General features: G+C 38.3%; 1 protein-coding gene across 1 annotated transcript in view; it reads left to right on the forward strand.

Annotated features, from left to right (window-relative positions):
* Positions 1-25524, forward strand: part of CALCOCO1 (calcium binding and coiled-coil domain 1) — a 133256-nt gene that overhangs the window by 14615 nt on the left and 93117 nt on the right. The window contains exons 5-8 of the mRNA XM_053708292.1: positions 3903-4093; positions 12447-12605; positions 15226-15374; positions 15900-15990. Of these exons, the coding sequence (XP_053564267.1) occupies positions 3903-4093; positions 12447-12605; positions 15226-15374; positions 15900-15990 (590 nt within the window). The remainder of the gene's footprint in view (positions 1-3902; positions 4094-12446; positions 12606-15225; positions 15375-15899; positions 15991-25524) is intronic.

Genomic DNA, 25524 nt, shown 5'->3' on the forward strand with positions numbered 1-25524 from the left:
ACAAATGTAAATGTTTAGTGTGGGGCAAACAATACATACATTTCACAGTGGAAAACTGTAAAGCATCCTGTTTTTTTGACAAATATTTTTTTATAAATGTTTGGTTGCAGTCACAAAGTTCATGTGAGAAGACACCTGCATGAGATTCTAACATCACAGTGTTTAAAATCTATAAATAAATATGGTATAGGAATATATACAGATGCTTGGCCTTTTTAGGAGGCGGTGACTTCCATAAGATTACACACATTTTGACATAAGAAAAGTACCACTATATTCTGCAGACGTATGTCATCACTTCTCGCTTAAAGTTATGTGACATAGAAATCATTTTCCAGTAGGACACACATCAAACCTGTGCCAGGTGTATCAGAAGTCCAATGTGTGCTGGTTTGCATGGTTCTCAACCCCATTGTAAAATACTCTTCTCCATTTTCAACTCTCTTCTTTACCCACCTGCACCACCCCCCTCATCTGCGTTCAGTGCTCAAGACCTGGCTGACTACTTTTTCAATAAAACACTTACCATCCGAAGAAACATCTCAACACAAACCTGCAGTCTCCCAACTTTGCTCCCAGTCACCCCCTCTGCCGCTCTCTGCACCCTCCTCCCAACCACTGAGAGTGAAGTGGCTTCCCTATTGTCTTCCTCACACCTCACTACCTACCCACTTGACCCTTTTCCTTCACATCTAATACCTTCTCTGTCTCCCACCCTCACTCTGGCTCTTACCCACATATTCAACCTATCCCTTTCTACCGGCTCATTCCCTGGCTCCTTCAAACATGCAAAGGTCACCCCCATCCTCAAAAAACCCTCCCTTGACCCTAACTCTCCTGAAAACTACCGCCCAATATCACTGCTCCCGCTAGCTTAAAAAATCATTGAAAAACTAGTTTTCGATCACCTAACCCACTTCCTGTCCTCCAACTCACTGCTCGACCCCCTGCAATCCGTCCCCAACACTCAACTGAGACGGCCCTCACCAAGGTTACTAACAATCTCCTTTCTGCTAAAAACAAAGGCTACTACTCTATACTCATCTTACTTGACCTCTCTGCTGCCTTTGACACTGTTGACCATCCCCTTCTACGGACTCTCAGCTCTCTTGGGCTCTGTGACACTGCCCTCTCCTGGATTCACTCTTATCCCTCTAACAGATCCTTCTCCATCTCTTTTGCTGGTGACTCCTCCTCTCCATTGCCTCTGTCGGAGTACCTCAAGGCTCTGTCCTGGGTCCTCTAGTCTTCTCTATTTACACTTCTTCACTGTGTAAACTTATCAACAGCTATGGCTTCAACTACCACCTCTATGCTGATAATACCCAGATCTACCTTTCCCCCCCTACACTCTCTCCTTCTGTCAATTCTCACATCAGCGACTGCTTATCTGGCATTTCCTCCTCGATGGCCTCTCACCACCTAAAAATAAACATGTCCAAGACCGAACTACTTCTAACCCCCCCCACTCTAACTCTACTACAGTTTCTAATTTTTCCATCACTGTTGGCGGCACCACTATCTCCCCATCACCCCAAGTCCGCTGCCTCGGAGTCACGCTTGACTCAAATCTTTCCTTCATTCCCCACATCCAACTGCTCTCTTCATCCTGCCGCAACCACCTACACAATATCTCCAAAATTCGTCCCTTTCTGAGTGACGAAACTACTAAACTGCTAATCCACTCCCTGATAATTTCCCGACTTGACTACTGTAATAACTTGCTAATGGGCCTCCCTCTCTCCCGCCTCTCTCTCCTTAAATCCATCCTAAATGCATCTGCCAGGCTAATCCACCTCTCTCGATGCTCCGTTTCTGCTGCACCTCTCTGTGAGTCCCTTCGCTGGCTCCCCATTCACAGCAGAATTAAATTCAAAATTCTCACCCTGACCTACAAAGCCCTCACCAATGCTGTCCCACCCTACCTGTCCTTACTCATCAACAAATATACTCCATCCCACCCCCTAAGATCCAACATTGACTTGCTCCTTGCGTCCTCTACCGTCACCTCCTCTCATGCTAGACTACAGGACTTCTCTCGTGCGGCACCAACCCTCTGGAGCGCACTTCCTCGAGCCGTCAGACTCTCTCCGAACCTCTCGTCCTTTAAACGTTCCCTAAAGACCTTTTTGTTCAGGGAAGCCTATCACCCGACTCATTAACAAATGAACTTCACTAACCTAACAGTTTCCCTCATCTATCTCCTCACTAATATCATTCTTACCTTTGCAGTCCCCAACTGCTGTTTCCCATCCTTCCCATCTAGATTTTAAGTTCCCATGGGAATAGGGCCCTCAATTCCCCCTGTATTTATCTTTAAAATTTTGTCTTTTATTGTATTGTTTCTCCATTGTACTTTTATCCTTGTACCCATGGCCAGCGCTGCAGAATCTGTTGACGCTTTATAAATAAAGAATAATAATAATAATAATTGTACATCTTTCATAATATTTAAAAATGAAAAAGGCTAAACACACTGTGGCATCTCTAGAAACTCTTTAGTATGCACTAGAGTGTTAGAATAATGTGGTTTGAGAATTACTGTATATTTTGGCAGAAACGCTGACATAAAAGCAAATTGTGGTAGTGGACCCAGACCCTACTCCTGTATTTTAGATGTAAATTGTTTAAAATTGCTGTAATGCAAACAAAAATAATTTGTTGAAATAAGATGCTACAGCCATAATACTGTGACATACCAAGGAAATGAAAGAGAAGCTACAAGAAGTCACACCAGGATATTATTTGGAATAATGCTGGTGTTTAGGAACCAAATTCTTTAAAAAAAGGTTATATAAGGCTTCATTCTAGTGTTCTTCAGGCAGTTTTTTTGCAGTGCAATATGCTATTTTCCAAACCAAAGCCATTTCATTTCATTTTTTTGCATTGAAAACCATCACATTTTGTATGCCAGTTGGACAACATATTTGCACATCAGTCTTCTTATATTTTAGATCTTTTTCATTAAACAACCATCACCTTTTAACATTCTGGTCTATTTCATGGGTGTACCTTGGGTTTATGCACGATTGCTCTCACTCATGTTTAATTTACACTTGTTCTGCTTATTTTATTTGTGACATTTTAAATAATGTACTCCTGTGTAGTTCTATATGTATATAAATAGTCCTATATGCAGATACCAAACGCAACTATTCAAAATCAGTTGAATGTGGTCATATTTACTGAAAATACAAATTCTATGTCACAAAAGCTGAGGAACATAGCGGAATAAATATAAGAAGTAGAAAAAAACAATAATTTAAAATTAAAAGTAATATCAGTTAAAGGGATAGTAAAATTTAAAATGTCATGATTCAGAGAGGCCATATAGATGTAAATAATTTTCAATTTGACTTCTATTATCTAATTTGCTTTGTTCTCTTGGTATACTTTGGTAAGAAAATAACATACCTAGGTAGGCACAGAAGCAGCTAGGCACTACTGTGAGTTATCTGCTGATTGGTTGTTGCACATATATGCCTCTTGTCAACGGCTCACCCAATATGTTTAGGTAGCTCCAAGTTGTGCATTCCTGCTTCTTCAGCAAAGGATGCCGGGAGAAGCAAATTTGATAATAGAAGTAAGTTAAACACTTGTATAAAATTGTATGGTCTATCTAAATAATGAAAGAAACATTTTGGTTGTAATTTCCCTTTAAGGTACAGATACAAAAAACATAATAGGAAAGTTAATGATGACTGAGAATGTCTAAAATTGAAATTTACGTAGAAGCTAACAGTGTTGTATTTGTTACACGCATATGACCTATTAAACAGTGGCATGGTTTATATTTGTTCGTTTTGTTGATCAATAAAGTGTATATTTTGCATTACTAAATGTAATTGTCCTTATTATTATACTACAGCACACTAAATGAAGTATGCTTCTTACCACAACAGCATATTATCTTCCACGGCCTGGGGATCAGCAGTACCATTTTCGTTACGTGGATCGGCATGGTACTGTGAGAGGACACAGTGAAGCCTTTGTTTTTAGTGAGCCGTTACCTATGGAGGATATGGTTACTTTGGAAGATGAAGAAGCTTCTCTGGACATGCTTTTAGTTATTCCCAAAGCCACTTTCCTACAGGTACTAAAGCAATGTGTGTTTTTCTTTTCATGTGCATGGCAACAATAATGATACCACCATATTGATGACTGTGTTACCAATATTTAATCATTTTAAATAATTTAAATGTATTTATTACAGCTGTTCATAGAGCATTTTGGAGTAGGTTTAAAGGGACAGTATACTATAAAATTGTTTTTCCCTTAATGTGTTTCCAATTACTTTTTTTTACCAGCTACAGAGTATAAAATGTATGAGATTTGTTTTTTAAGGCTTATTTGTGTATATGAAATAACTGATTTTGTGCTTTGAAGCCACAACCTAATAAAATGGGTTGAGCTTGTAGGTATAATCAGATCTCATTACTTTATCACATTGTGTACATATACCTGCTTCTTTATCTTGTATCTGTCCATAAACCAATCACCAATACTTGGAGAGAACAATGGAAAATTAACATTGTATTACCTTATCTCTTCTATAACCCACTGGGAGTAAAATTTCTTCTACTGGCTGTGTTATCACAGCTTGGCCTTGAGACCAAAAACTTTCAGGATGGGTGGGGATACCACAGGCAAAATAAACTATTTCAAATGCCAATATAAAGCTAATGAAAATACTTTAATATTTTAATATACTTGGGCTGGTAAAGTGGATCATTGGGAACAAATTAAAGGGGAGAAAAATGTTGGGTAAACTGTCCCTTTAAGTTCCGTTTTAACACTTAGGATGGTATTGCTGTGCCACTGTTTGGCTTTTTCTGTCCTGAAGTTAAATTGCGGTACTGTTCTGTTCATAAGACTTGTTTGTTTTATAAAATCAGATGGATAAAGGATGATCTGTTACAGCACTTGAAAAATAATTTCACACAGTGTATCAAAAAACAAAACAATAAATTTTATATGGGGGGATGGAAGAGACTTTATATACAACTGTGTGTGACTTTTGGAGTTTTTCAGTTTAACATTTTGCATTAATCTATTTATTTGTCCCGTCATTTCCTGTAACTATATGTGCATTATTTATACCAAAGACATATCTGTAAATATATATTTTGCAAATATTGATTACTACAAAAATAGTATTCCTTCATTGTGTAAAATAAATTCTACAATCATTATCAAAATGTAGATGTAAGTTTCTTCTTTATATATAGGGTTTTTGCAAATGTGTACTTTAGTAATTCTGATGATGTGGGTACATTATTTTGTGCTGAGTACTGTTATTTAAAGCTAAAATAAGATAAAAACAAGGGCGCCACATGGCCTAGTACAGTCTTTATATAGTAGTCAAGGCAAATGTAAAAATAGCATTCACTTTAGGAATGGACCTCCACGTGCTCTATGCACAAACTGGAACTTCACAACTGTGGGCCAGTCTGCTGGTCACCGAGGAAGTTATGTTTTGATACTATGAAACGCGTTTGACCTAGCTTGACCTGAGCTGCCTGATTTTCCTCATATGTTTGCCGTTTATCTGCAAATGATGGAATTGAAGTATTGAAGCATTGAATAAAGAATAGTTGACGCTCTGAGTGCCATATATTTTTCTCATCTATACTGGGTGCGCTGATTGTTGCTGCCCAGTCTGCTGGGCGGCAGTGAAGTCCCAGCTTGTGCATAGAGCACCTGGAGGTGTGCGTCTAAAGTGAATGCCATTTTTACATTTGCATTTACTACTATATAAAGACTGTGCTAGGCAATGTGGCGCCCTTGTTTTCATCTTATTTTAGCTTTAAATAACAGTACTCAACACAAAATAATGTACCCACATCATCAGAATTGCTAAAGTACACATTTGGAAAACCCTTGTTTTTATCTTATTTCAGCGTGCACATGAATGTGGTGGGCCAACTCTTCTCACAAGTTGCTGCCTGGGTACTATCAATCTATTTGGAGACTGTGAAATATTGTATGGACTGACTTAGTATGTAATAGTTAAGAGGTTCATTTTTTTTATTTTTCATTTGTCAGAGAGCCTCCTATTTATATACACAACTTTGTTTGAGGTATAATCTGTTTATTTAAAGGGACATGAAAAACAAACTTTTTCTTTCATGATTCAGAGTGAGCATGTGCTTTTAAACAACTTTCCATTTTAATTTTATTATTTAATTAGTTTTGTTCTCTTTGTATCCTTTGTTGAAAAGGATACATAGGTAGGCTCACAAGCTGCTGATTGGAGGCTGCACATATATGACTCATGTTATTGGCTCACCCAATGCATTCAGTCAGCTCCCAGTAGTGCATTGCTGCTTATTCAACGAATGACCTACCAAGAGAATGAAGCAAATTCGATAATATAATTATTTTATAGTAATTAATTAATAGAAAATTGTTTAAAATTGTATTTTCTATCTGTTGTGTCTATAATGTTGTGTTTCATGTCCCTTTAATGTTGATATACTATTATGGTTGTTTGTAACATGCATTTTAAATGAGGTATCTACAAGTGTGCCACTTATCAAACTTAAAAAACACACACAGAGAGGTTGATACTTCTTACCTACATATAAATCAATGTCTTCACACTTTTAGTAAAACTATATTTAGCTTTAGTTGGTATATGACCTATGCAGTAGGTAGAAACGTCTCCCAAAACATTGAAGGAATTGAGCTCCCTATTTATCCCTCACCTTCTTACTTCCTTCCAAACAAGAAGCAGTTTGGAGAGAAGAAGGAAAAGGAATTTGAGAGGACAGACCAGGTAAATAGCAAAATGAATGACAGGGCAGGCATTCATATAGCTCCTCTATTAGTTTGCAAAAGTTAATTAATTGGTAAGTATACATTTGGTTTTCTCTGATACACTTGTAGAACCAAATTCTGTACTGGTAGGTCTGTATCAAATTTACCCATTTCAATTTGAATACCTCTATCTATATTTGAGGAATTAATGTCTGAAAATTCCCTCCTACCTATTGCTGCTTGTACTAAACCAAGAAGATTGAATCAGTAGAATTTTGTGAAAGTATACAAGAAAACCAGGAAACAGCCTTGCATAGCAAGCCAGTGAAGTCGGCCAAATGAGTCCATGCTTAAAATATACCAGCTTCTAGTTAAGCAACAGCAAAGCAAATCCAACTCGTCAATGAAAGTTGGGAAGATCACTGACCCTTTCTGTTACTGTGTACAAACCTTGGCTGGTTAATATAATTATATGTAGACATATTGACTGATAGTGACCACTTCCCTAAGATAATTCCAAAATGTCTCCAACCATAAAGAGCGGTATCTAAAAAAAAAATGTTCATCTGGGCAGAAGAAAAATTTTCTGAGGAGTGTCTACATTTTATTAGCCAGCAGCTAAGGAGTAGCCTTACCTGAAGAGGAATTCTTGAAGGTTTGTCTAGAGAAACATGGTTCTATTGGGCTAAAGAACTAATTTGCAGTGCTCTTATATGCAACTGTGTAGATGGAATTATTGCTAAAGAAGCTGCCTTTAAATCTTTGGCCGTCCTGCTGTCTGTGTCTAGAATTCAAAAGTTAAACAGATATCTACGGTGCTAAATGCGACCCCACAGGCTTTTCCTAAGAGCAAGATCTCTCAACCAGATCTCAGAAAATTTAACCAAATGATAAGCGATGGAAAGCGCTAGTGTTAGCTCCTTAAAAAGGGGCTAATAAGCTGAAGGGAGGATTTATTAGGGTTATTATTATTATTATCATTTATTTGTATAACGCTGCCAAATTCCGTAGCGCTGGGTACAATGATAGGGGTATACAATGACATAGATAATAAGACTAAACAAATCTAGTACAGGAGGAAGAGGGCCCTGCTCCGGAGAGCTCACAGTCTATAGGTTTAGGGTGCAGAGACATAAGGTTGGGGTAGCTTGTTACATCGGTTGTATTTGCAGCAGTGAGTCAGGCAGTTCATGTACATGTATTAGTTTGGTTCGGATGCGGGATGGAGGAGAGATGGTAAGCCTCTCTGAAAAGTTGAGTTTTCAAGAATCGTCTGAGGCTATACAAGGTTGGAGACATTCTAATGGAGCGGGGTAGAGAGTTCCAGAGGACAGGAGCAGCACGTGCAAAGTCTTGTAGGCGGGAGTGGGACGTAGAGATAACAGGAGTGTAGAGACGTAGGTCAGAGGTTGATCGAAGAGGACGGGATGGGGAATATTTCACCATAAGAGAGGAAATATAGTTGGGAGTTAGACTGTTGAGTGCTTTGTAGGTTAGGGCTAATACTTTAAATTGTATTCTGGAGTGTATGGGGAGCCAGTGTAGAGACTGGCAGAGCGGAGCAACTGATGTAGATCGTCGACTTAGGTGGATGAGTCTAGCCGAAGCATTCATAATAGATTGGAGGGAGGAGAGGCGGTGTTTTGGAAGGCCATTTAGGAGTAGATTGCAATAATCAATGCGTGACAAAATGAGGGAATGAATAAGTATTTTTGTAGTTTTTTGAGTAAGGAAGGGACGAATTCTTGAAATGTTGCGTAGGTGTGAACGGCAGGATTTGGTAAGTGCTTGTATATGTGGGTTGAATGTGAGTTCTGAGTCTAGTGTGACCCCAAGGCAGCAGACCTGGGGTGAGGTGTTGAGAATAGAGTCTCCAACCATCAGAGAAATGTCAGGTGTTGGTTGTCTCGAAGAGGGGGGTAAGAAGCAGCTCAGTTTTGGACAGATTGAGTTGGAGGTAGTGTGAAGACATCCAAGATACATTTGCAGAGAGGCAGTCAGGAATCTGGTTGAGTAAAGAGGGAGAGATATCAGGAGAGGAAAGATAGATTTGGGTATCATCAGCATATAGGTGGTACTGGAATCCAAAGGAGGCTATTAGTTTTCCAAGGCAGGATGTATAAAGAGAGAAAAGCAAGGGGTCCAAGACAGAGCCTTGTGTTACTACAACTGAGAGAGGCATAGGATCACAAGATATGTTGTTAAACAAAACTGAAAAAGAGCTGTTTGAAAGATATGATGCAAACCAGGAGAGGGCTGTGTCTCAGATGCCAAATGAATGTAGTATTTTTTGGAGTAGAGGATGGTCAACTGTGTCAAAAGCTGCGGACAGGTCAAGAAGAATTAGTAAGGAGTAATGGCCTTTTGCTTTAGCTGATAAAAGGTCATTTGTTACTTTAGCAAGAGCGGTTTCTGTTGAGTGTTTAGGGCGGAAACCAGATCGTAGTGGATCAAGTAAGGAGTTAGTTGTGAGAAATTGAGTTAGCCGATTATAGACTAGTCGTTCCAATAATTTTGAAGCAAAGGGAAGTAAGGAGACTGGTCGATAGTTAGAGGGGCCAAGCAAGGGCTTTTTTAGGATTGGTATGATTGACGCATGCTTGAATGTGTCAGGAAATGTGCCAGCAGTGAGACATTGGTTAAAGAGATGAGTTAGGGTAGGGGTTAGTGAAGCAGAGAGAGAGGGAATAAGTTGAGAAGGAATAGGGTCAAGTGGGCAGGTTGTGAGATGAGCCAAGGATAGGAGTGCAGAGACTTCTTCTTCTGTTACAGGAGGGAAGTAACATAGATTTTTGTTAATAGAAGGGCTGGGTAGGATTGCTGGGTTTGAGGGGTGTGAGGTGCAGATCTCTTTTCTAATGGTGTCAATTTTATTTTTGAAGTAATCAGCAATAATTTGAGCAGTGACGTTGGTAGTGGGCAGGGGGGGGGGCAGGCGGACGTAGAAGGGAGTTAAAGGTTGAGAACAGTTTTCTGGAGTTGGATGCGTGAGATGACACAAGGGAGGAGAAATAGACTTGTTTGGCCAGGCTGAGCGCAGAGTTGTAGGATTTAAGGGTGAATTTATAATGTTGGAAATCAGCACAGGTGCATGATTTCCTCCACTACCGTTCAGCAGCCGTGAGCATCGCTGAAGATATCTAGTCTGTTTAGTGTGCCACGGTTGCCGTCGAGTGATTGAAGTACGTCGAAGAGTGGAGGGTGCAGTTTTGTCAAGTGTTAATTTTAGTGCCGAATTATACTGTAGAGGTTAAACTGAAGTTTATTGAACAAATGTTAAAAATAGGTAAAAAAAACTCTATATTAAAATTAAAATATAATCTAAACACATGTGGAGAATATAGTAGATTAAGCAATATCCTAACAGTAAATTGAAACAGATCTATCCACGCTGTAACTATATATCCTGATTAAATCTGTACAGAGATATATCCTATAACGATCCCTTATGGGGATGGATGGTAGCACAGGCTCCTTGCGAGACCAAATGGGTTTACATATAATTGATTAAAATGTCCTAAAAATTAGATCACTGAATTAGAGTGAATGGTGTGCAAGTTAAAAGTGATGAAAGTCTAATACAAAGTTCATACCATAGTGTTCAAAAAAGTTGTCCAAAATGTGAATCCAAGTGATAATAAAAAATCATAAATCACAAGATACAAAAGTTGCAAACATGTGCCAGTGTTCAAATAGGTGTACACCTAAAAAAAATCACAATATTACTGGTTGAAACCAGTAATATTTTGATTATTTTTCCAGTTATATCAGAAAATACGGATTTAGTTATATACCATTAGAAATACATAGATAGATCATTAAAATGAATGACATTATTGGGATGTGAACCATCTCCAGTTTAATAAGTTTATATTTGATCAACGTTTCAGCTGTGCTTTATTAGAAGTAGAAAAATAATGATAACTAAAAAAATTTACATTTATTTTTTACTTCTTGCCCCTCCGTCCTCACAGGTCTTTCTGCAGATATATTCCACTCCAAACGATCTTGTATTCATTGAGCTTCTCGAAACTTAGTAAGAGTTAATTCTGTGTACATGGATTGCAGGGAAGCAATGGCATAACAGGGACAGTAAGGTCAAAATTAAACTATCATGATTCAGATAGAACATGCAATGTTCAACAACCTTCCAATTTACTTCTATTATCTAATTTGCTTCATTCTTTTGGTATCCATTGTTAAAATCATACTTAGGTAGGCTCAAGAGCAATGCATTACTGTGAGCTAGCTGCAAGTCATTGGCTTACCCAATAAGTTAAGGGGCAGTTGAAAACTGTTATTGTTTTAAAAGATAGATAATCCCTTTATTACCCATTCTCCAGTTTTACATAACCAATACAGTTATATTAATACACTTTTTACCTCTGTGATTACCTTGTATATAAGCCTCTACAGACAGTTATTTTAACAAACTTGCATTTTAGCCAATCAGTGCTGTCTCCTATAACTCCACGGGGTGAGCATAATGTTATCTATATGACACACACAAACTAGCACTGTCTAACTGTGAAAAACTGTCAAAATGCACTGATATAAGAGGCAGCCTTCAAGGGTTTAGAAATCAGTTTGAGCTTACCTAGGTTTAGCTTTCAAAAACGAATACCAAAAGAACAAAGCACAATTGATGAAAAAACTAAATTGGAAAGTTGTTTCAAATTAAATCAGGAATGTTTAATTTTGACTTGACTGTCCTTTTAACTTAGCTCCCAGAAGAGCATTGCTCTCCTTCAACAGAGGATATCAAGAGAATGAAGTAAATTTTAAATCTGAAAATTGTATGTTCTATCTGAATCATGAAAGAAAGACATTTGGGTTTATGTCCATTTAAGATGTATTTCTCAGCTATGTTTATTTTATAACATTTTTGCTTTGAAGAAGATGCATGATATTTCTGCAGACACAAATTCACAGTTTTCAGAACTACAAAACCAGGAATATGTGATAGAATCTGACAGAAAAAATACCAAAAATAATCTTACAGAAACATCTGGGAGAGTGTGACATTGTGAATGAATTAATGGAATTCATTTATCCAAAAAAACAAACAAAACCATTACAGCCATGAATATATAGGGGCATATGTATCAAGCTCCGAATAGAGCTTGATGCCCCGTGTTTCTGGCTAGCCTGCAGCCTCGCCAGAAACAGCAGTTATGAAGCAGTGGTCACAAAGACCATAAACATCGCCACAATACAACCCGATCGAGTACGATCGGGTTGATTGACACCCCCCTGCTGGAGGCTGATTGGCCGCGAGTCTGCAGAGGGCAGCGTTGCACCAGCAGCTCTTGTGAGCTGTTGGTGCAATGCTGAATACGGCGAGCGTATTGCTCGCCGTATTCAGCGAGGTCTGGCGAACCTGATCCGCAGTGTCGGATCAGGTCCGCCAGACCTTGATACATATTCCCCATGGCCTCATGCTACATAATTATAACGTATCCTTATTTTGGGATGAATCACCTTTGGATTATAATTTACCTTAAATAGAAGCTATATTTTGATATTTTTTTCATCAAAAAAGCATTTTATTTAAAAACAAAATCCTATTTTAATAAAAAAATTTGATTTAAATAAAAAAATTGTGATTTATTTTTTATTTAAAAATGTATTTATTTTTTATTTTTATCTACCCTGTGCCTCTTACATTTTTGTCTATTCCCCCTCAGAATCAGTTGGAACTGTCCCAACAGGAGAAAAATGATCTGATGAGGGTTAGGCTTCAACTGGAGGAAGATGTGAGCACTCTGCAAAAAGCAGTCAAACATCTTGAGGCCACATTGGAATCTTCAGATAAGAAACATGCAACTCTCAGCCAGCAATACCAGGTATGATTTTGTGGCTCTTAATATTTGTAAACTTTGAGCAATAATCCTGTGTATACCCAAAGCTTCTACAACAAATGTCTCGCCTCATGTAACGCCTCACATGGGAGGGTGGTTTGCCTAATTATATCACCGTGAAACAGATTTACTCAATTTAATTTTGTTTATTTAATATGATGGTGGATCTAAAAAATCTATGGCAAAGCTAATTATAAACAATACACTCTTCTGACATCTGATTTAGTACGTTTTTATGTTTGAAGACTTTTAAAATGATGAATACAGTGATGTAATTGTTCTCTTTTTTCCCTTTAGGGAGTTTTTTATTTGTATTTATTTATTTATTGAATAGTTTCTTTGTAATGATTCACTGAATGTCCTCAGAACATACAATTCTCATTATGTTTGGCATCATGTAATCCATCCTAATATCCAAATTACCAGAGACTTGAAACTATGTTCTGTAAATGGCAAATGCTAACTTACTAGGATATAGAAATACTTCCCAGGCTGCATAGTGGGGACTATAGTGCTGTGGAAGTACTGTACTTTAATTAATTACAAATATATATATAAAAGAAAAACATTCCAACTAGCAGTACTTACAGCATGAAGTGCAAACTAATATTTCATAATTATTAGCACTACTTTTATTTTCTATTCCTGTAGTCATCATTATCCAGTGTTAACAAATTATTATTATCAGGTATTTATAGAGCGCCCACAGGTTCCGCAGCGCTATGAACATGGGTGGTATATAAAACCGATTACAGGGATCAAATGGGTGAAGGGTCCTGCCGAGAGTTGCACGGTTGTAGTCGGCTCTTATGAAAGTGAACTACAAACAGCTGGGCTCATAGGCTTACATGCTATGGGGTTTTAGGGGATAGCAGTGGAGATAGGAAGGTTAGTGTAGGTTATAAGCGTCCATGAATAGTAGAGTCTTCAGGGAGCACTTGAAGCTTTTAAAATTAGGGGAGATTCTTGTGGAGCGAGGCAGAGAGTTCTATAAGATGGGAGCCAGTCTTGAGAAATCTTGTAGATGGGAATGTGAGGAGGTAACAAGAGAGGAGGAGAGTAGGAGATCATGAGCGGAGTGAAGGGGACGGGAGAGAGAGTATCTGGAGACAGGGTCTGAGATGTAGGGGGGAGCAATGCAATTGAGGGCTTTGTGTGTCACAGTGAGAATTTTGTGTTTAATCCTGGAGGCAAGAGGAAGCCAGTGAAGGGATTGGCAGAGAGGTACGGCAGATGAAAAGTGACGTGCAAGGAAGATGAGCCTGGCAGAGACATTCATTATGGATTGTAAAGGAGCTAGGCGGCAGCTAGGGAGACCAGAGAGGATAGAGTTTCAGTAGTCGAGGCGGGAAAGGATGAGAGAGTGGATTAAAATCTTTGTTGTGTCTTGTGTAAGGAAATGTCTAATTTTAGCAATGTTTTTAAGGTGGAAGCGGCAGGCTTTAGCCTAGGACTGAATGTGAGGAGTGAAAGAAAGATCTGAGTCAAGTGTGACCCCAAGACATTGGGCAAGTGAGGTTGGGGTAATGATGGAGTTGTCAACAGTTATAGAGACATGGCGGGTGGAGATTTTTGAAGAAGGGGGGGAAATAAGGATCTCAGTTTTGGAGAGATTTAGCTTGAGGTAGTGAGAGGACATCCAAGATGAGATATGAGAGAGACAGTTAGTGACACGAGTTAGCAAGGAAGGAGATAAATAATAAGAGAAGTTTCACTAGGCTTAAAGAACCAGATGGACAGCATTTTTTTTCCACATTTTATTTACACCATTGTGATGTGCAGTGTTCTACCTACTTAATTAAAACATAACTTATTTATAATGAACAATAACTTAAAATAATATTCCACAGAGTCATTAAAAATTGAAAGACCCTGCTACTGATTTCAAAAACACTTAATCTGAACACAAATATATATGATATGTTGCAGATAGGGGATGAGGTGGATGTGGGAATAATTAATACTTTTATTAGATACTGTTGTTCAATTAGTGCTAATTTATTATACAGTATTCCATCACAGCATTTAAATTATGCTTCTGGATGAAGTGTGCAAGGTGTATAACGAAATTGTATTGGAAAAAAATATTTTCATTCTTTCCTTTTTTGCCAAGGTTGTTTAATGATATATTATAATAGTTCTATGTATGCACGGTACCATTGGATATCACTGTACAAATTGTTGGTGCTGTATAAATAAAAATAATAATAATTAAATGTACACAAAACCCAAAAAATTTATTTCTTGATTCAGATAGAGCAGCTATCTAATTTACTCATATTATTTTTTTTCATTCTCTTTTTATCTTTCTTTAAAAAGCAGGAATGTAAGCATATGAACTGGCCCATTTTAGGTTCAGCATCTGGGTAGCGCCTGCTGATTGGTGGCTAAATGGAGCCACCAATCATCAAATGCTACCTAGGTGCTGAACCAAAAATTGGCCGACTCTTATGCTTACATTCCTGCTTTTTCAAATAAAGATAGCAAGAGAATGAAGAAACATTTATAATAGGAGTAAATTACAAAGAAGTTGCTTAAAAACTGCAACTGTTTTTGTCCCTTTAAAAGACACACGTGTATTAGTGTATTATGCTTGTGGCCGCAGGATCTAACAGTGAAAGAACAGTCTGTGAGAGAGGAAAAAGATATTCTGAGCAAGAAGAACACAGAGCACCATGAGCGAACTCTTCAATTAGAAGGGGACATCCAAAGTATGAGACAGACGATTCTGGAAAAAGACAAAGAGCATAACATGTAAGACTCATTTAGCTTTTGTTTTTTTGTTTTTAAATTATTACTTCTATTCACATATTACTGTGCTCACCAAGATAAAGTGCACTGATGGGAGTGCTGGTAAATGATGTCAATAAAGTAATGCTGTAGTGGCGTAGATAGCAGTGTTTGTTATAAATGGTCATTTTATAGTGTTTAATAATTACCAAGGCAGAAAAGGGTTAGTACTGTGTTAGCCATTGTATTCAAAGAAAGTTTAATTATTTTGTAAGAAAATAACAAAAGTGATGTATAGGTGATATCTTTAATAGCTAACTAATAGTGGATAAAGTAGGGACCTCAGTGTCATTTAAGCTTGCAACTGTAATATAAATAAAATATACAGGTTTACTAATCAGCTGATTATTTCATCTGTGCACCAGTTCAGATGTCCTCAAAATGTGACCTGTTAGGGAGGCCAGAGGACAGGGTTGAAAACCAGTGCTCTCTACTGTTGATTATGGCAAATGATTGAGTCAGTGTTGCTTCCCTTTTTTCATTTAACAGGTTGAAAATCAGAAATTCATGTTTAGAGTCTGAGAGGGATAAGATTAAGCTACTACTTACAGAATCAGCATCAGAGAAGGATCACTACCAGGTCTGTATACCATTAAAAGCCAAGGGATATCTGGGGAATAAATATACTTTGTGCTTAATATGCATGATTTTACAAAAGATAAGCAGGAGAAAAGAAATCAGGCAAGCTAATTAGAAATAAATACTATTTTATATAAGACATAAATATATTATGTAAAATAAACCACAGGCCCAAGCAAAATATGACAAATTAAAGGGACATTAACATATTATATCTGCTTAAAAAATATTAATACTGTCATTTTTTTTAGCAAAGTCTGCATTGTATTAAAGTCCAGAGACACACCTCTTAAAAAGCGTATCATGTTTTTTTATCTTATCTCCTTAGATGTGGCCATTTAAGGACAGATATATGTGACTTTTTGTATATATCAAGTAATCATTGCACAGCATGTTGCCCGGGGATCTTCATTCCTCTGTATGCACTCCAGCATTTCAGGAGGGAGTGAAAAACTACAATTCTCATATTTTAATTACAGGAAAAGCAGGCAAAATAAAAAATAGAATTGCATTACAAAGGTTTTTCGCTAAGTATAATTAAATGTTTTAGATTACTGGTAGAACACAGTTAAAGGACGAGTCAACACAGTAAATTTGCATAATCAACAAATTCAAGATAACAAGACAATGCAATAGCACTTAGTCTGAACTTTAAATGAGTAGTAGATTTTTTTTCTGACAATTTTAAAAGTTATGTCTTTTTCCACTCCCCCTGTACCATGTGACAGCCAACAGCCATTCACAAATGCATACACGTACCATGTGACAGCCATCAGTCATTCACAAACGCATACACACTTATTCTTGCACTTGCTCGGTAGGAGCTGGTGACTCAGAAAGTGTAAATCTAAAAAGACTATGCACATTTTGTTAATGGAAGTAAATTGGAGAGTTGTTTAAAATGACATGCTCTATCTGAATAATGAAAGTTTAATTTTGATTGAGTGTCCCTTTAATAGTTCAGGGGGCTTTATCTTGAACTCAGTCTTGCGCAAACAATAACACATAATCTGGTGTTACACGTCGATGGGTACATTTTTTAATCAAAGTATCTTAATGACTAAAATGTTTTTAGTGCACCTTATACTTTAAATGGATACTGCATGGAGTGCTTTTAGCATGCTCATTGTGTTCGTATTACAAGTTGTGAGTTAAGTGTTGCTATCAAGCACAATTCAAAATACAGCTGTAAAATTTAGTGCTTTTTAAGGAAAACCTGAAGTAAAACATTATCACTTGCTAGTTTGTATAAGGTAATAAAAAAAAAGTTTATGGCAAAAATAAAGGGATATGGTTTATAACAATGGAATAGACTTGGAAGAGGCCAAATGTGTATGTATGTATGTGTGTGTATGTGTGTGTGTGTGTGTATATATATATATATATATATATAATGTGTGTATGCATGTATATATATAGATATATATATATATATATATATATATATATATATATATATATATATATATATATATATATATATATATAGATTTACGTTCAACCCCAAGGAAGAAAACGCTTCACTCTCCGGTCTTTTCATCAATGTTTTTTATTCACAAAAGTTGTATTACAGCATTCCCAGACGTTTCGACACCTATTGGTTTCTTTTTCAATGGGTATTTGCCAAAACTCCTTTGTCCCAAAAGGCTCCTAACAAACTATTCCCAACCGCTTACCTATAAACCCCCCGTATGTGCTGTCGTCACTTCCGGTGCCATGGAGGCCGCTCCCGCTTGCGTGCGTCACCGCTCCTTCTCTGCCGCATGGCTAATTACCATAGCTCCACCTGCGTGATGTCATATACCCACACGCAGTACACTGGGCTACGCGCATGTCAGGAGCTAGCAACTCCAATAGCATCGGACTGACGATTATAAACATGTGTACTAAAAACTCATCTAGCCTATCTTTTATTGTTAAAAAGTGCTGAAGCAGCACTATCTGAGACCCTTAATATTTCCTATTTACACAGTAGACCTAATACCAGAATTATTATATCAACTATATATCAATTAAGTTCATCCAAAACTTTTTGTATTAACATAACAACTATTTTATAGTTAATTATAAGAGAGTGGTATAGAAATGGGGTTATTTGTTTAATGAGAGAACTTATCATAATAACATTCATCCCTAATGAAATAAGGTAGAAAAACTTTTTTAGGTCCGCAACAGTACACTGCATCATGGAGCTTCTTCGATTTGTGCTGTCCTTATTCCATCCACTCTATACAAATGGATAATCCAGTCCCTTTTAATAGAAATGACCTGGATCAAACAATCCTAGACTTCCCATCAAAGTAAAACATTAAAATCCAGTTGTACATTTAGCCCTTTCGGGGCTACTGTATCCAATCGGTAGATCCAGGAGGTTTCCACCTGGAGGAGTTTGGTGTTCCTATCTCCCCCTCTCCGTAGGGGCGGCACATGATCTATGAGTATGGTCCTTAGACTTGCAGCTGTTTGTCCTGCCTGGAGAAAATGTCGAGCCACTGGTTGATCCGACTCACGTTTCTCAATCGCTTGCCTAATCGCATGGCGATGATTGGCCATCCTCTCACGAAAGGTGGTCGATGTTTTCCCCACATACATCAAGGAACACGGACACATCAGTACATAGATCACGTAGGTACTAAGGCATGACAGCCTATGTAGAATCTTGTACTTCCTCCCAGTGTGTGGGTGATGGAAGTGCATCCCAGTCAGCATACTATTACACGTAGTACAATCCCCACACCTGTAGCATCCCAGTTTCCTTTTTGTATCCAACCATGTCCCCTTTTCGTAACACTTTATTGGGTCATTGTGGACCAAAATATCCTTTAGATTGGGTGCTCTTTTGTATACCATCCGTGGTGCTTTCATACGTGTAAAGGGTAATGTCTTGTCTGAGCTCACGATTTCCCAGTTCTTCTTTACCGACTCTGATAGAATCTTAGATATGGGGTTGAACGTTGTTATAAAGTTGGTGTTATCACTTACATCTTCCACATTTTTCTTCACACCTTGAGGCAGAAGCAGTGACTTTTGATCTTGTTGCACCAATTCGGTGTGTACCTGTTTTATCAATTTTCGTCCATAACCTCGCTGTTCCAGTTTATTGACCATTTCTTCCTCTTGGATCCTTCTTGTCTCCGGCAGTGTGTTATTGCGAACCACTCGCGTAAGCTGAGAAGAGACAACCCCTCTTTTTTGATGTCCAGGATGATAACTTGTGGACAGCAATAAGGAGTTTTTATCAGTGGGCTTTGAGTATAATGAGGTTGAAAATTTACAACCTTCATCATCAGTGTAAATTGTGATATTTAAGTCCAAAAAAGGTATACTTCTACAATCACAGGAGTACTTAAAACGAATAGTAGAGTCAATGTTATTCAGAGTATCAACCCATTTCTTCATGGATTCCTCTGACCCTCGCCACACTAGAAATACATCATCAATATATCTTACGTATAGCTTGATGCAGTCTATCGTAAGAATTTGCATAATCATGGTCTCATACCAAGCCATATATAGATTGGCATATGCGGGAGCCATATTTGAACCCATTGCAGTCCCTGATACTTGTAAAAAATAATCTTTCTCAAATTTGAAAAAATTCTTCTCTAAGCAAAAGGTAAGAAGTTCTAATAGGAACTCAATGGGTGGTCCCGCATATGCCAATGAACTGCTCAATATTGATCTAACAGCCTGTATCCCGCCACCATGTGGGATGGCGGTGTACAGGCTGTCAACATCCATAGTGACTAGTAGGTCACCTGGATTTAAGGTTTCCCAACTCAGTAACTTCCTGATAAGAGATGGAGAGTCTAATATGAAGGAGTATGTTTCCTTAACAACTGGTTGCAAGTGATGGTCTATAAAAATAGCCACATTGGAACACAAATTGGTCTGCCAGGGGGCTTTGTCAGTGTCTTATGCACTTTCGGCAACAAGTATAGCACCGGAGTTACTGGATATGATGTAGTCATAAACTCAAGCTCATTTTCTTTAATTATGTCTGATTCAAACCCACACTTCAGTATATAGTCCAATTCCTTCTTAAAACCATTTGTCGGATTTCCCCTTAGTTTACAATACACCCTACTGTCAGTCAATTGTCTATACGCCTCCTCTCTGTAATCAGAGTAGTTTTGTACAACAATTGATCCCCCCTTATCCGCTTCATTTATGATGATTGTATGATCATCCTTTAGATTTTTAAGAGCCATTCTTTCACCTTTCGTGAGGTTAGGAAATATTTTTTCCACTTTGGCTTGCTCACACGTGTCGCTGATCATGCGTGAAAAACTGCGGATAGAGGGATTATTGTTAACCGGGTCAAATTTACTCTTGGTTTTGAAATTGCTGAAAGGGGGCTGTTCCTTGTTTTTAAAAAAATCTTTAATTTTAAGTTGTCTCTGTAGTTTATAAGTATCAACACACATCTGAAACTTATCCAGGGTAGGTGTAGGAACAAAGGACAAACCCCTATTCAGCAATTTTCTCTCATCCAAGCTAAGGGGTCTATCACTCAGGTTGTAGATAATATCTACCTCTTTTTTATCACTTTTCTCTTTGTATCCTCCCCTCCTTGTGTGGGGTCTCGATTGCTTTGTTTTCCTGGGAGCGGGGTTTTTTTGGAAGTACCTGGTACTTATCCCGCCTAAAGGGTGTCCAGTATTGTCTCCAGTGTTTACTGTCTCAATGTCCCCTTCTGATGTTTCACCCCCACTGCTATCCACAGTGTCTGCAATATTTTTATTATTAAAACGTCTCCTACGTGTATAGTGAGGTCTATCTTCCTTCCCATAAAGCCATCTATAGACTCTCCTCTCCCTGTAGTCAGTTTCTACAGTGGCTAATTTGCTATTTTTAAATGTCAACAAATCATTCCGATATTTATTCACCTGACCCTGTAGTTTCTTAACCCAATCTTCTCCTGTATCATCAAGTAAAACCTGAAAACTCATCTGTTTGGTATCATTTATCTCAACTCTGATTAGCTGCAGTAGTCTATTAGACTCTTCAATTACTAGTAAAATCAAATCATATGAGCACTTATTAAGTATCGAACACCATTTTTTACAGAAGTCTGGGTTTGACCTACCAATTGTGGGTACGTTTTTGATACGAAAACCACGTGGTATATTTCTATTGCGGTGATAATTTGACAAATATACAGTGTGTAGGTGGTGATCTACCTCTCTTTTCTGTAGGTTAAGTAGCTTATGATAGACATCAAGTGGTGTTTCTCCTCTCAGCTCACGCAAGTCTGTATTCACCAGGATGCGTGCTGCATCTGCTTCAGTGAAAATAAGGGATTCTCTGTTACTATTGTCATCCCCTGTATTTGGATAATCATCAGCTGTGGCCCCCAAAGTCTCCATGGGATATATCCCAGGATTATGGTCTCCTCCAAAGTCCAGTAATTAATCACTAGGTCACCGGTAGTTCAGTATATTAAGGTACTGTCTCTTTTCACACCATATGTGTTTAAAAACAAATTACAAGCAGTATTTTTCAAATACAGAAACTGCACATGGCAGAAAAGCACTTGGCAAGGTCAAAAAAACAGGTACTCACAGTTGTATAGTTAGAATAGTCGCCACAATATATTATTTTCAAGTATTGTATGCAACGATATGTGCAGGGTGCAACTTAAGAAGTATCTTAAACAATAACAATTATAGTGCACTCACTGTTCCTAAGATCATCTGCCGGGGTGCTGCGTGGAAAAATGTAGATTTACGTTCAACCCCAAGGAAGAAAACGCTTCACTCTCCGGTCTTTTCATCAATGTTTTTTATTCACAAAAGTTGTATTACAGCATTCCCAGACGTTTCGACACCTATTGGTGTCTTTTTCAATGGGTATTTGCCAAAATTCCTTTGTCCCAAAAGGCTCCTAACAAACTATTCCCAACCGCTTACCTATAAACCCCCCGAATGTGCTGTCGTCACTTCCGGTGCCATGGAGGCCGCTCCCGCTTGCGTGCGTCACCGCTCCTTCTCTGCCGCATGGCTAATTACCATAGCTCCACCTGCGTGATGTCATATACCCACACGCAGTACACTGGGCTGAAGAAATGGGTTGATACTCGGAATAACATTGACTCTACTATTCGTTTTAAGTACTCCTGTGATTGTAGAAGTATACCTTTTTTGGACTTAAATATCACAATTTACACTGATGATGAAGGTTGTAAATTTTCAACCTCATTATACTCAAAGCCCACTGATAAAAACTCCTTATTGCTGTCCACAAGTTATCATCCTGGACATCAAAAAAGAGGGGTTGTCTCTTCTCAGCTTACGCGAGTGGTTCGCAATAACACACTGCCGGAGACAAGAAGGATCCAAGAGGAAGAAATGGTCAATAAACTGGAACAGCGAGGTTATGGACGAAAATTGATAAAACAGGTACACACCGAATTGGTGCAACAAGATCAAAAGTCACTGCTTCTGCCTCAAGGTGTGAAGAAAAATGTGGAAGATGTAAGTGATAACATCAACTTTATAACAACGTTCAACCCCATATCTAAGATTCTATCAGAGTCGGTAAAGAAGAACTGGGAAATCGTGAGCTCAGACAAGACATTACCCTTTACACGTATGAAAGCACCACGGATGGTATACAAAAGAGCACCCAATCTAAAGGATATTTTGGTCCACAATGACCCAATAAAGTGTTACGAAAAGGGGACATGGTTGGATACAAAAAGGAAACTGGGATGCTACAGGTGTGGGGATTGTACTACGTGTAATAGTATGCTGACTGGGATGCACTTCCATCACCCACACACTGGGAGGAAGTACAAGATTCTACATAGGCTGTCATGCCTTAGTACCTACGTGATCTATGTACTGATGTATCCGTGTTCCTTGATGTATGTGGGGAAAACATCGACCACCTTTCGTGAGAGGATGGCCAATCATCGCCATGCGATTAGGCAAGCGATTGAGAAACGTGAGTCGGATCAACCAGTGGCTCGACATTTTCTCCAGGCAGGACACACAGCTGCAAGTCTAAGGACCATACTCATAGATCATGTGCCGCCCCTACGGAGAGGGGGAGATAGGAACACCAAACTCCTCCAGGTGGAAACCTCCTGGATCTACCGATTGGATACAGTAGCCCCGAAAGGGCTAAATGTACAACTGGATTTTAATGTTTTCCTTTGATGGGAAGTCTAGGTTTGTTTGATCCAGGTCATTTCTATTAAAAGGGACTGGATTATCCATTTGTATAGAGTGGATGGAATAAGGACAGCACAAATCGAAGAAGCTCCATGATGCAGTGTACTCTTGCGGACCTAAAAAAGTTTTTCTACCTTATTTCATTGGGGATGAATGTTATTATGATAAGTTCTCTCATTAAACAAATAACCCCATTTCTATACCACTCTTTTATAATTAACTATAAAATAGTTTTTATGTTAATACAAAAAGTTTTGGATGAACTTAATTGATATATATTTTTCCACGCAGCACCCCGGCAGATGATCTTAGGAACAGTGAGTGCACTATAACTGTTATTGATATATATATATATATATATATATATATATATATATATATATATATATATATATATATATATATATATATATATATATATATATATATATATATATAATGTGTGTATGTATATATATATATATAATGTGTGTATGCATGTATATATATATATATATATATAATGTGTGTATGCATGTATATATATATATATATATATATATATATATATATATATATATAATGTGTGTATGCATGTATGTGTAGAGTGTTTTATGCTTACGTTTCATTAAAATGGTATAGCTCAAATGTAAATGGAAAGCTCCATTACTTGAACAGAATTTTGGTGCTCCTTCGGATTACCGCTTGAGTGTTTTCCAGCAAGAATTTTACTGCCCCCATAAAAGTCTACTATGTGAGAGCACCCCCAGCTATCCGACTTGTAGATGTTAATGCGCACTAGACTATTGCTCAATCAATAACAAATAATTTTAAGAAAACGGAACAGTGAGTGGGTAAACAGAAGCGCTATTGATTGCGCTTGGCCAATGTTAACTCTCAATATCACTAATATGTTATTCTAAGCTAATTAGAGTCCATAGGTTCATGTGGGATATATTCCAGCCTATCAGAAGGTCAAGAACCCTCACAGAGCTTTAGTCCCTACCACTTCCACTCTCTCCAGTAACCCTTTCCCCTCTATTCTTCAGTTGTTGTAAATTTAATCTGGTGGATTCTAAGTAATTTTGGTTGTATTCTGGCAGATGTAATCCCTTCTATGCCCTAGAGGTGGGTGAGTAACTCTTACAAGAGCTGCTGAGGGGGTTGGGTGTTTAGAAAGTTTTTCTGTGATACTTAATTTTCATTCTGTTCTGAGGTGTGCTGTGGGCTAGTACTGGTTTCAATAATTGTATTCCTTGTTTTTATGCAGAATTTTGCTTTTTAATTGTGTATCCCCAATCTGTCCACAGTTTTGTGTGTTGAGTAGCAAATTTAACCAACCCTTTAACCCACTAAGGGGCACTTTGCAGGTCTGACAATCCTGTATTACCACAACTTAGTTTATTTTCATGCATGCAACAATCTGATCAAACTGCTTTAGTTTGTAGGAGTTTATTATTATTATTATTATAATTATCGTTATTTGTAGAGCGCCAACAGATTCCGCAGCGCTATAAACAAAGGGGGAGTACAACAAAACAATTATAGGGTAGAGGGCCCTGCCAAGAGTTGCACTGTTGTAGTCAGCTCTTAAGAAGGTGATCCACAAACAGCTGGACTATTAGGCTTACATGCTAAGAGGGTTCAGGGGATTGGAGTGGAGGAGAGGAACTGGTATTAGGAAAGGTTAGCGTAGGTTGTATGCGTCCCTGAACAGTAGAGTCTTTAGGGAGCACTTGAAGCTTTTAAAACTAGAAGAGAGTCTTGTGGAGCGAGGCAAAGAGTTCCACAAGATGGGAGCCAGTCTGGAGAAGTCCTGTAAACGGGAGTGTGATGAGGTGACAAGAGAGGAGGAGAGTAGGAGGTCATGAGCAGAGCGAAGGTGACGGGAGGGAGAGTATCTGGAGACAAGGTCTGAGATGTAGGGGGGAGCAGTGCAGTTGAGGGCTTTGTATGTCAGAGTGAGAGTTTTGTGTTTCTGGAGGCAAGAGGAAGCCAGTGAAGGGATTGGCAGAAAGGCGCAGCAGATGAAGAGCGACGTGTAAGGAAGATGAGTCTGGCAGAGGCATTCATTATGGATTGTAAAGGAGCTAGGCGGCAGGTGGGGAGACCAGAGAGGACAGAGTTGCAGTAATCAAGGCGGGAAAGAATGAGAGAGTGGATTAAAATCTTAGTTGTGTCTTGTGTAAGGAAGTGTCTAATTTTAGAGATGTTTTTAAGGTGAAAGCGGCAGGCTTTAGCCAATGACTGAATGTGAGGAGTGAAGGAAAGATCTGAGTCGAATGTGACCCCGAGACATCGGGCGTGCGGGGTAGGGGTAATGATGGAATTGTCGACAGTTATAGTGATATTGGGGGTGGAGATTTTGGAAGAAGGGG

The sequence above is a fragment of the Bombina bombina genome, chromosome 3 (genome assembly GCF_027579735.1).
Source record: "Bombina bombina isolate aBomBom1 chromosome 3, aBomBom1.pri, whole genome shotgun sequence".
Taxonomy (NCBI): Eukaryota; Metazoa; Chordata; class Amphibia; order Anura; family Bombinatoridae; genus Bombina; species Bombina bombina.